General features: G+C 37.5%; 2 protein-coding genes across 4 annotated transcripts; one reads left to right on the top strand and one right to left on the bottom strand.

Annotated features, from left to right (window-relative positions):
• Positions 488-1,117, bottom strand: LOC107647406. Its single transcript, XM_016351483.1, has one exon. The coding sequence runs from the start codon at positions 1,115-1,117 to the stop codon at positions 488-490; it is 630 nt and encodes a 209-aa protein (XP_016206969.1).
• Positions 3,812-10,444, top strand: LOC107626536 (RNA polymerase II C-terminal domain phosphatase-like 4). Of its 3 annotated transcripts, none has more exons than XM_016329448.2 (9): positions 3,812-4,182; positions 5,127-5,269; positions 5,756-5,832; positions 6,356-6,459; positions 6,996-7,176; positions 7,705-7,994; positions 8,879-9,064; positions 9,157-9,186; positions 9,866-10,444. In XM_016329448.2, the coding sequence occupies exons 2-9, from the start codon at positions 5,127-5,129 to the stop codon at positions 10,157-10,159; spliced, it is 1,305 nt and encodes a 434-aa protein (XP_016184934.1). In that variant the 5' UTR covers positions 3,812-4,182; the 3' UTR covers positions 10,160-10,444. The 3 variants fall into 3 exon arrangements, with proteins under 3 accessions (XP_016184934.1, XP_016184940.1, XP_016184927.1); XM_016329454.2 differs by having other exon boundaries at positions 3,813-4,182; positions 9,157-9,191; positions 9,866-10,008; XM_016329441.1 differs by having other exon boundaries at positions 3,814-4,182; positions 9,157-9,195.

Below are 10,836 nucleotides of genomic sequence, written 5' to 3'. Positions count from 1 at the left end.
TGATAGTAGCGGGTGTTACAGTCCCCATCAATAATCCACTTCTCCCGAGACTTTTCCAACCACAAAATTTCTTCTCTATCAAGGGTATCTGCCAGCTCTTTATGAAGTTGAAGTTCTAACCTTTCAAGAAAAGGGTTCTTACCATTTGCCTGAGCCCTCTGTATGCCTCCAATGCGATTAATAAGTCTTCTCTTCATCCTTTCAACATGGCCAAAAACTTCCTTGTTCCACCTAGAGAGGTTGCTACACAGGGCTGTGAGAGTATTGTCAAGACTCTCCTCGTAATTCCAGTTCTGTCTGACGGTTTTCTTGTACTCAGGGTGTGTAATCCACATCGCTTCATATCAGAAGGGTCTTTCATACCTACTGGCTAACTGGGGATTTAGAGTAACAAGGAGGGGATGGTGATCCGAGCGCATTCGAGTTAACACATCAATTTTTGCCTCCGCAAACTTAGTTCTCCAGTCAATATTACAAAGGGCCCTATCTAACCTTTTAAAAACACGTTCCATCCCTTCCCAGATAGGGCCCTTCCAAGTAAATTTGGCCCAATGTATCCCAAATCTATCAAACAACAATCATCTATCCATTTTTTAAATTTTGCGCAAGCATGTAAGTCTGTTCGTCCCCCACCCTTCTTTTCCGAGGCGCACATAATCTCATTGAAATCCCCTACAAGGAGCCAAGCTTTGGACATACATGTCGCTATAGTTCTCAACTCTGACCATAAACTCCTTCTAGTCCTTTCTTGTGGGCTCGCATAGATTGCTGTTAGCATCCAGCTATGGTTGTTTCCATGAGTTACCTCCATATGTATGAATTGCACACAAGATCTAACCACTTTAACAGAGATATTTAGGTCATTCCAAATAATCCAAATTCTTCCACTAAAACCGTTGGCATCCTGCACATGACTAAAGGCAAACCCACTTCTATCAATAGTGCGGCGCGCAGTATCTCCACTACACCTCGTTTCCTGTAGGATGACCAGATCAGGTTTATGCATTCTCAGATATTCCTTAAGGGTGCGAGTGAAGGACTGACTCGCTGCCCCTCTACAATTCCATGAGAAAATAATCATCAGATCAGATCTAAAGAAAAGAAAGGATGGCCTCATTGCTCCATAGCTGCATCGTCCTCCCCACGGGGCACTTCCACTTCCATGGTTCCCTCGCCCTCCTCTCTTTCCTTTATCGGGCCGCTTCCCTTCCCATTCTCTAACCAGTGATTTTGGTTCTCTTCCACCATGCCAGCTCTCACACCCTTGGCTTCGTAGAGAAGAGCAGCCTCAGCCATTATCTCCGTATCAATTGTGTTCATGTCTGGTGGCTCTGGCTCAGGACTCTCATCCATTGCTTCATCAACTTGTCCTGTTTCTGGGACAAATGACTCTTCCATTTGTGAATCTTGTGAATTGAAGGTGGGGTCTGAGTTTTGTGACTCTGGGGCATTATTGGAGCTAAGGTTTGGGATATTATTTGTCAGATTCTTCATATTTGGTTCAATGGTGTGGCTGTGGGGTGTTTGGTTTATGTTTCTAATTTGGGTCAGGATTTTTTCTTTTTGTGGGTGCTTAGTTTGGTCTGGTGGGTTACTGGGGTTAAAAACTAGTTGGGTTGCTTGGCCTACATTGCCATTGGACTTTGGTTAGGCTGAAATGGTTATTATTGTACTTTTTTGGTTATAGGCTTTCTCATTACTTTTGGATGCTTGGTTCTCTTTCCTTTTGCTCATTGTGGGTGCTAAAGTCAGGGTGCTTGTCGTATTGTTGGGGACATTCCCTGTGCCCTCATGATTGGCTTTGGGGTCATTATTGTTCTCATCATCGAGGACAGCAAACCTCGTATCAGCAATTGCTACCTTTCCTTTCCTTACCTCTCCTCCATTCACCCCACTACTTGTACCTGTGTCTCCCCCTTTTTTTTGTATTTCTGCCACGCGTCCCCCTTTGTACGATCCAAAGGGCTCTTCTAGTACGTCAATGATGCTTTTGCCCTTGTCAAGGTTGGCATTTCCCGTATTAACCTTTCCATTTATGTCTCCTCCACTTCCATTCCCCTGAATTTCTCCTTCTCTCTGTGCCTCTTCTGTGACTTTCTAGCCAACGTTCTCCCCAGTTTTTCTGCCTGGACAATTTGCTTTTTCATGCCCCCACAATCCCACAAGAGAAGCATATATTATGTATGCCCTCGTACTCCACCAAGTAGCGGATTCCATTAATGGAGTATTGGGAGATCAGTGGTTGTGATAGGTCTAGCTCAAGCACAACCTTGCAAACCTTCCTCGACACTTGTTAGCTGTGTTAGTGTCTACTTTTAGTGTTCTTCCGATTACATTGCCAATCTTCTGCAGCATTTCATCTTCATAATATTCGATAGCAACGCCGGACAACCTTATCCACGCTGCCACCGTGTCAATGGTAGCTTCCATTGGGTTGAAGTCTGGCTTCCAAAATCTCAGAGTGAGATAGTGGTCAAATATCTTTCATGGCCCCCCAGTGAGGGTGTACTCAAGATCCTCTTGAGAGAAGAATTTGACGATAAAAAACTCATTCCCTATATCAATGACTTCAATACTTCCCTATTTCCCCCACATTGCTTCAAGCCTCCTAGTAAGCACCGGCAAGGATATCCTCCTTCCCATAAGCTTAACAATGAGTGTTTTCCACCAGGGCATTCTTAAGCTCTTCATTGCAGCTTCATTAACTACAAAGTTAAAGATACCATTTACCTTCTCAACACGGATCTCAGGTTGCAGGCCTTCCCCCTCCTCATCATCAGACTCATCTGATGATTCTGAACTCTCATTTTCTTCTATGGCTACTGGCTTCTTGCCACCTTTCACCGCCTCACTGAAGGATCTTCTAGATGGCTGCTCCTCGTTGGGACAACCTTCCCTTTCTTCCACCATCCAATCTTCTTCTCTTGGAACTAGTGACATATCTCCAGAAAAGTCAAGACCTTCACCACCTTTCCTTATCTTTTTAGCTGAGCATTGTTCTCGATTGCGTCTCGACGTTCTGGGGGCTCATGGGAACGGGAGTGTCCTCCCCTAACATAACCACCTCTCATTGGTGGCTCACAAAGATAATTGAGGAAGCTTGTGATTGGAAGTGCTAACGAGAGAAAGTTTAACGAATTTTTTTGTTTCTTTCTCCTCCTCATGTTTCTTTGTAAAATCACATTTTTTGATAAGTGTTTTTCTCATTCTATAAATATTTAAAATGTGAAATTAGAAAAATAATTATTCACAGCAATTTAATAACAGATAACATCACACGAACAATAAACTTCAATAATAAATAATAAATCACAACACACAAGCAATAAAACATATTATACAAAGAATAAAACTCACTGTACATTTAGAATGATAGCACATAAATAATGAACTTCAACATACAAATACATAATCATAGTACATAAACAATGAATGCTAATAAAAACAATGAATTGGATCAATTTAATTGGACTTGATTTTTTTTTTAAGTTAGGAGTGAGACTTAAGATTTTTAAATGAAGATAAAAAAGCTATATCATTTAAATTATAACTCGTTGACATTTAATTGAATTTGATTACCAAAAAAATTTGTACGTGTAATATTATTGTATAACTTAATGCATTCATCCGAAGTTAAAACCGCATTTTATTACTTATGTATATATAATAATTGTCTTTTTTTTTTAAATAATTTATTTAAAAAACACAACTTCTTTTAAATTATTACAAATTAACATCCAAAATCTTATTTGTTTAAATTTTAGTTGTTTGATAATCTCAAATTAGTAAATTAGTGTGGGAAAACCCCAAAATACTGCTACGACAAAGACACCCCCATTTCCCAATTTCTATTCACTTACCAGCCGATACCCACGGCTCCAAATTTCCCTAATCTTCTCTCCCACAGGCCACAGGCCACAGCCCCCAGTCTGTCGCTCTGTTAAAAACCAGAACCGCCAACCACTTCTTTTTCCAGCACCACCCCCGTCTCTTCACTGCGGTTACTGCCATGTGTTCTCCCTCCACCGTCGCTGTTGCTATGTAATGCCTCTCCGGCGAGGCTGCAACCTGTGAGCTCGTCGCCGATCTCCTCTCCCCTGGTCTTATGTGCCTCTCTCCGCCGCTGTTGTACTCTCTGCTTACCCACCTCGGTCACTGCCTCTGTACTCTCTCTTTTCTCAGGTCAGGTCTCGCCACCGATCTGTTCTCTTCTAGTTTTCTGTTCCTATCTCTACATTGATTATGATTATTGAATATTGATGACTTGATGCGTATAGTTCAATTTTTTAAATTTCTATTTTATTAGGTTAGTTCTGGTTTTGCCTCTTTATGGGATGAAAATACCGCGTGTGACTAAACTTGATTAAATTCAGCGAGGGCTCTTTAATCAGCGGGGGCTCTTTAATCTTTAGAGCCTTAATTTGCTTGTGTATGATTAAACCTTGTTATTTATTAAAGGATGAACTAATTAACATTCTGGAGCCTTAATTTACTTCTGTTTTGTTTGTCATTTGGATTTAATTGAAGACAAATGGAAGGAGAAAGGCCTTAGTTTACTTCTGTTTTGCTTGCCATTTAGATTCAATAATCCATCTTCATTGAACACAGTGTAATAAGTGCCTTGCATATGATTGTTAACCATGTTCTCTTTTCTTTTTCTTTTATTACATATATAATTTTGCGAACAGCTGGGATTCATTCATTCATATTTCATGTACTTCGTGTTATCGTATCACTGTTATGTTGTATTTTTGGGCTATAGTTATCTTCAGATTGGCATTATAGAAAGGTGGTTGCTTGGTGGGTTGGTTTGTATTTATTTTAAACTTTTATTAGAGACTGCTTTTGTTATTTTTTGCCCCACTTCACTTGGGTGAATGATTTGCAATAGATGTCATGAAATTACTTATCCTAAAAGCTTAAATTTTGATAGGCAGAGATACATGAATTGTTGATTATATCTTATGGTAGGTCTTTGTTGCCTTCGATGATTATCTGTGTTTACACTAGGCTTTCTATGAATCTGGCTGCTATGTGATGTCCTGTTATGTTTTGCCATTTGGTTCTGTTTTGTGGAATCTCTTTGTTTATGGATTTTACTTTCTAATTTGGTTTATTGGATGCAGATGAGTGTTGCAGCAGACTCTCCGATACATTCATCCAGTAGTGATGACTTCGTTGCGTATCTTGATGATGCATTAGCTGCAAGTTCGCCAGATGCGTCATCCGATAAAGAAGTTGAAAATCAAGATGAGCTGGAAAGTGTCAGGTGATCTTTATTATAGCTGTTACAATTTATATGTTAATTTCACAAATTAATTGCTGTGGATTAGGTGTATGTGCTGTAAGACATATTTATATATCAGGTCATGATTAATTAGAGGGCTAAGTACTCTGATGTTCAAGTAAATATCTTTAGCTGTCACACTCTAGTAGGATACGACTTGGATCTAAGGGTTGAGTTACATTAGGGTTTTGCTTTTACGTATATCAGATGGTATGTGTTAAGTACTTAAGGAAAGTAGGGAACCACACCTTCAGGCTTCAGGCCAGGTTAAACTGGTTATACTTAATCTTCATAACTACTCACATTACAATATACCTTAGCTGCAGTTTGCTCTTGGTATCTGCACTGTTGTGTGTAGACTTATTCCAAGAGACATTATATATTTATATGGATCTAGGTTTTTTTTCTGTTTAATAATTTTGGCTAAGTTTTATCGTGCTACTATTTAGTTAATGAATTTTAAAGCAGAATAAAAAGGTGCAAGTTTGAAAGTGCCGAGGAAACTGAGGAGTCTACTTCAGAAGGGATCGTGAAACAGAATTTAGGTAATTTTGAATGTTTAGTCACTATCTTTTCTCAATGTTCAGTAATAGAATCCTTTCCATTGAAAGTGCAACTGGCCACTGGGTGTTTTTTGGTAATTTAGTCATACGGAGCTTTACTTCTAGATCAAGGAAACAAACTTTTAGCAAAGGGGCAAAGGGCGTGATAATGTTTTTTAGGTTTATCTTTTTCTACAGCCCTCTTGAATTATTTCAGCGGTTTAGCCAATGTTATTTATCTTGAATTGCTGGCTGTTTTCCCCTTAAAACAGAAAAAAAGTTAATTGCTTGTTTACTTCCTCCATCCATTCTTACAGAAAAAAATGTTAAACACAACTGATTCCTCAACAACTCAGTGCTACCCCTTCTCGTAGGCCATCGGGTAGAAACTAAATTTTACTTATATTCTTTCAAATGGCCGGGAATCTGTGAAATATACTTTTTTGCAACTATTATTTTCAGTTATTGTACATCATTATCAGGTTGTATCGGAAGTGTTCTAGCTTTCGCTTTTTTGTTATTGCAGAAGAATATGTGTGTACACATCCTGGTTCATTCGGAGATATGTGTATACGTTGTGGGCAAAAGTTGGATGGTGAATCTGGTGTGACATTTGGCTACATACACAAGGTATGCACATCTCAGAAGGAATGATGCACAATAGTTTGTGGAATTACAAATTTGGCTTTGAATAATTGTTCTTTTTTACCTGCAGTTGCTGCCTCTGCATACAACAGTTTACACATAACTGTTAGATCAACTGAAAATAAGATATAGCCAATGAGATAGTTATGTCCTAGTTTAGTGGTGGTTATTATTGATCATGGCCAAAGAGTGGTGTTGAGTTTGTAGCTCCACTTATTTCGGTTATTTATCTATGTATTTGAATTTTGAAATAATTGTCCCTAATATAAATAAAATATAATATGCTAGTGTATTCAATAAGTTTACAAACAATGAATCAAGTCCAAGTTAGATTGTTGAAGTTCCATGTTAATTCCTTCTTTATGATTTATAGGTATTTACATTTATTAAGTTGGTGGATTTTAAACTGCACATACATTTCGTAGTCTTAGGAAATCCGAAATCTTATATTCCATTTTTATCAGCCATGTGGTTGAGTTGGTTCACAAAAACATAGTGATGGAAATTTTATGTATTTGCAGGGATTGAGACTTCATGATGAGGAGATCTCTAGATTGCGAAATACAGATGTGAAGAATTTGCTAATTCGTAAAAAACTTTACCTGATTCTTGACCTAGATCATACGTTACTAAATTCCACTCACCTTGCTCATTTGAACTCTGAAGAGTTGCATTTAATTTCCCAGGCAGATTCTCTTGGAGGTATAATGTCATTCGATGTGCTTTGCTGTTGATATGTATTTTAGATCAAAAGACCCGATGCAATGTGAATGCTAGATGCATGTTATAGTTCTGCTGTGTTCTGACCAGAATATCTGTTTGTCAAATATTGTTATGCTGGCATGATATACTTTTTGGATTTTGTTTGGTAAGTTTTGGACATATGAATGATTTTTTCATGTTTAGTGTGTCACTATGTTGATAAACACAAAGATGTCTTATTATTTTGCAATTGCAAGGACCATGGTGCATATATGTATAAAATAAAAGTCATGCCCTAAAACTGGCATTTCTTAAATTGTTGAATAGTGTGGCATGTTGCTAACTTGATTTCTTGTATTTTGTTAAATTTGGGTCTTCTAGACTTGCTTGCATTCTTCATTTTATGATGTGTGTATTTTCTAACAACTATTAGTTGATTACTTTATTTGATGTTATGTTCTTGGCCTCTTGGGTTTTAATGGCTCTTCATTTATGTTGCATTTCTGAAATATGTAATAAATCAACTAGATGTTTCCAAGGGTAGCCTTTTCAAATTGGACAAAATGCATATGATGACCAAGTTGAGGCCTTTTGTCCGCACATTTCTAAAAGAAGCAAGTGAAATGTTTGAGATGTACATATACACCATGGGTGATCGACCCTATGCATTAGAGATGGCTAAGCTGCTTGATCCTCTAGGAGAATACTTCAATGCAAAGGTGATTTCTCGAGATGATGGCACTCAAAAGCATCAGAAGGGTCTTGATATTGTGTTGGGGCAAGAAAGTGCTGTTGTAATTCTTGATGATACAGAACACGTGAGTGCATTGACACTTTTCAAGTAATGCTGAATTACTTTAATTTAAGTGCTTCTTTGACAATAGTTGTGTTTTAGTCTGTGTATGAAGTCTGAATAGAGCAATTATTTTGTGTACCTGCCAACAAATCTGTTCAAGATGGTCTTATATTTAATTTAGAAAAATGCTAGAGGACTATCAGAATTTATTGTTTTTGACTATCACTTTTAGCCATCAACCCAGTTTCTTTAGTTTAGTAATCCAACAACATACTTTAGCCTACACTTTTAAACATTGATGGTTAATTGATGGTCAAAAACAATAAATTCTGATGGTCCTCTAGTACTCTTCTTTAATTTATTATGAATCATGATGGCACTAAAACTTATTTGTGTTCCAATTACTTAGTGGCACTGAAACCCATACAGCATTGGATTCATCCATTAAAAGTGATATGATAGGGCTTACAACTTCAGTCAGAAATTTCTAATTCAAAAAAGTTATATATTCAGTCCAGTGAAATATGACTCTTGACTCATTTGCAGTTACTTTTACTATTATCTACTTAATTTTTCATTATTTTAGGAAATGAAGGACTGCTTTTCCATTTAATTCATTGATGCTTGGATATTTATATTTTATTGGCTGCATATCAAACTGTGTTAACAGATTTCTGATTTCATTCTGGTCAAATATTTTTTTCTATCTGCCTATGAGTACTAGTTTGGATGCTTGATTTTTGTGAGGTTTTACTGAATGGTCCCTTCCAAAAGGCTTCAAGGACAGCTTATATGTAACTTTTTACTAAGCATGGTTGATCTATATATGATAGTGGTTTGCAGAATTATCGGCAAAAATAAGTGTGCTAAGATCTTTCCATCTTAATGTCGGTGCTAATGATGTAGGCATGGGTGAAGCATAGAGATAATTTGATTCTGATGGAAAGATACCACTTTTTTGGTTCAAGTTGCCGGCAATTTGGTTTCAATTGCAAATCTTTAGCTGAATTGAAGAGTGACGAAGACGAAGCTGAAGGAGCACTCACTAAAATCCTTAAAGTTCTTAAGCAAGTCCATTATAAATTCTTCGATGTATGCCATTTCTCATTTTGTCAACTTGGAAAAAAAAAGGTTTGATATCTCTAATATAAAGCTAAAATTGTGTGGTGGTGAATCTTTTGCAGGAACTTAAAGAAGATATTGCTGAACGAGATGTAAGGCAGGTAGTTATGTTGGTCATATATCCTTGAGGAGTTAAGCCCCAAAGTGGTCCCTGAGGTTGGCCCCTTGCACCAAAAAGGTCCCCAAGATTCTAATTGCACCGTAAATGTCCTCGAGATTAAAAAAATTGCATCATGCTAGTCCCTCAAACCCTTTCTGTCGAGTTACACCTCATGCCGTGAGTGACTTGTGGCACATTCCCTTCACGCTGGATTAGATGAAATGGCGTTGCTTTAGTTTTCACGCTAAATGCTTGATGAAATGACATCGTTTAACCTTAATGGTTATACATTTTTGTGTGGGGAATAAGACGTTTTGTGGTTCATTAAGGTTAAATGACTTCGTTCAATCAAGTATTTAATGTCAAAACTAAAGCAACGTCATTTTGTCTAGTCTAGCGTGGAAGGGTATGTGCCCGGTCACTCACGGTGTGGTGAGTAACTCGACGGAAAGGAAGTGGGAACCAACGTGATGCAATTTTTTCAATCTTGGGGACTTTTATGGTGCAATTAGAATTTTGGGGATCTTTTCATTGTAGGGCCAATTCAGGGACTACTTTAGGCTTTTAACTCCTCGAGTCCTTTCTCATTGCAAATTTATAGTTAATTTGTAATTCTAATGTGAAGCTTTAATCAATTAGTTTGGTTTTTACAATCAATTCATTTTTCCCAGGTTTTGAAATCAGTTCGAAGGGAAGTCTTGAGCGGGTGCGTGGTTGTTTTCAGCCGTATCTTCCATGGAGCATTACCACCACTCCGGAAGATGGCTGAGCAGTTGGGAGCCACTTGTTTAATGGAACTTGACCCCTCTGTGACACATGTGGTTGCTACTGATGCTGGAACTGAGAAGGCCCGGTGGGCAGTGAAAGAGAAGAAGTTTTTGGTTCATCCACGATGGATAGAGGCTGCAAATTATTTTTGGGAAAAGCAACCTGAGGAGAACTTTGTCCTCAAGAAAAAGCAGTAGTAACTGGTAACTTATCTTGTAGCGTCACACACTTTGTTGTGTTCATAGTCTGATAGATGTTATAGTCGCCCAAGGTTATAAAGCAGTAGTAACTGGTAACTTTCTTGTAGCATCACACACTTTGTTGTGTTCATAGTTTGTTAGCTGTTATAGTCGCCCAAGGTTATGAAAGCATATTGGTTTTCATATACTTCTGATTCTGGAGATATATATATAGTCTTCTACTCTTCTTGCCATTTGAATAGGAAAATGAAACTATGTTTAAATTTCTAGCTTATGGGCTAATCTGGCTTCCATATTTTAATTTTAATTTTTGGTACTCCCATCATATCATTCGAAAATGGTGAATGATTGGCAGTGCGGCCAATGGTTGTCTATCCCGTCTCACCAAGTTCTTTATGGAAATAATCCAATAATATATCCAGCAGTTTAATCAAGTTGGGTTGGTCTAATGATTAATTCACTAATCCATTTAAGTAATTATCAAAAATTTAAAACTCACCTTATACATACAGCAACTCGTTATCCAAGTCCATTGTGTGCATGTTATATTGTTATGGTGTCATCTATTTTATAATTCTTAAATTTGATGTGATTTATATTTTAATTGTTTAATTTTTTGCTATATCTTTAAATTATAGTGTTGTGTCTGTGAATACTAAATTTTAGGTGTTGTA

Source organism: Arachis ipaensis, chromosome B01, assembly GCF_000816755.2.
Source record: "Arachis ipaensis cultivar K30076 chromosome B01, Araip1.1, whole genome shotgun sequence".
NCBI classification, from domain to species: Eukaryota; Viridiplantae; Streptophyta; class Magnoliopsida; order Fabales; family Fabaceae; genus Arachis; species Arachis ipaensis.
Note: the sequence above shows the minus strand (reverse complement) of the source record. Positions and strands in the feature narration are given on the sequence as shown.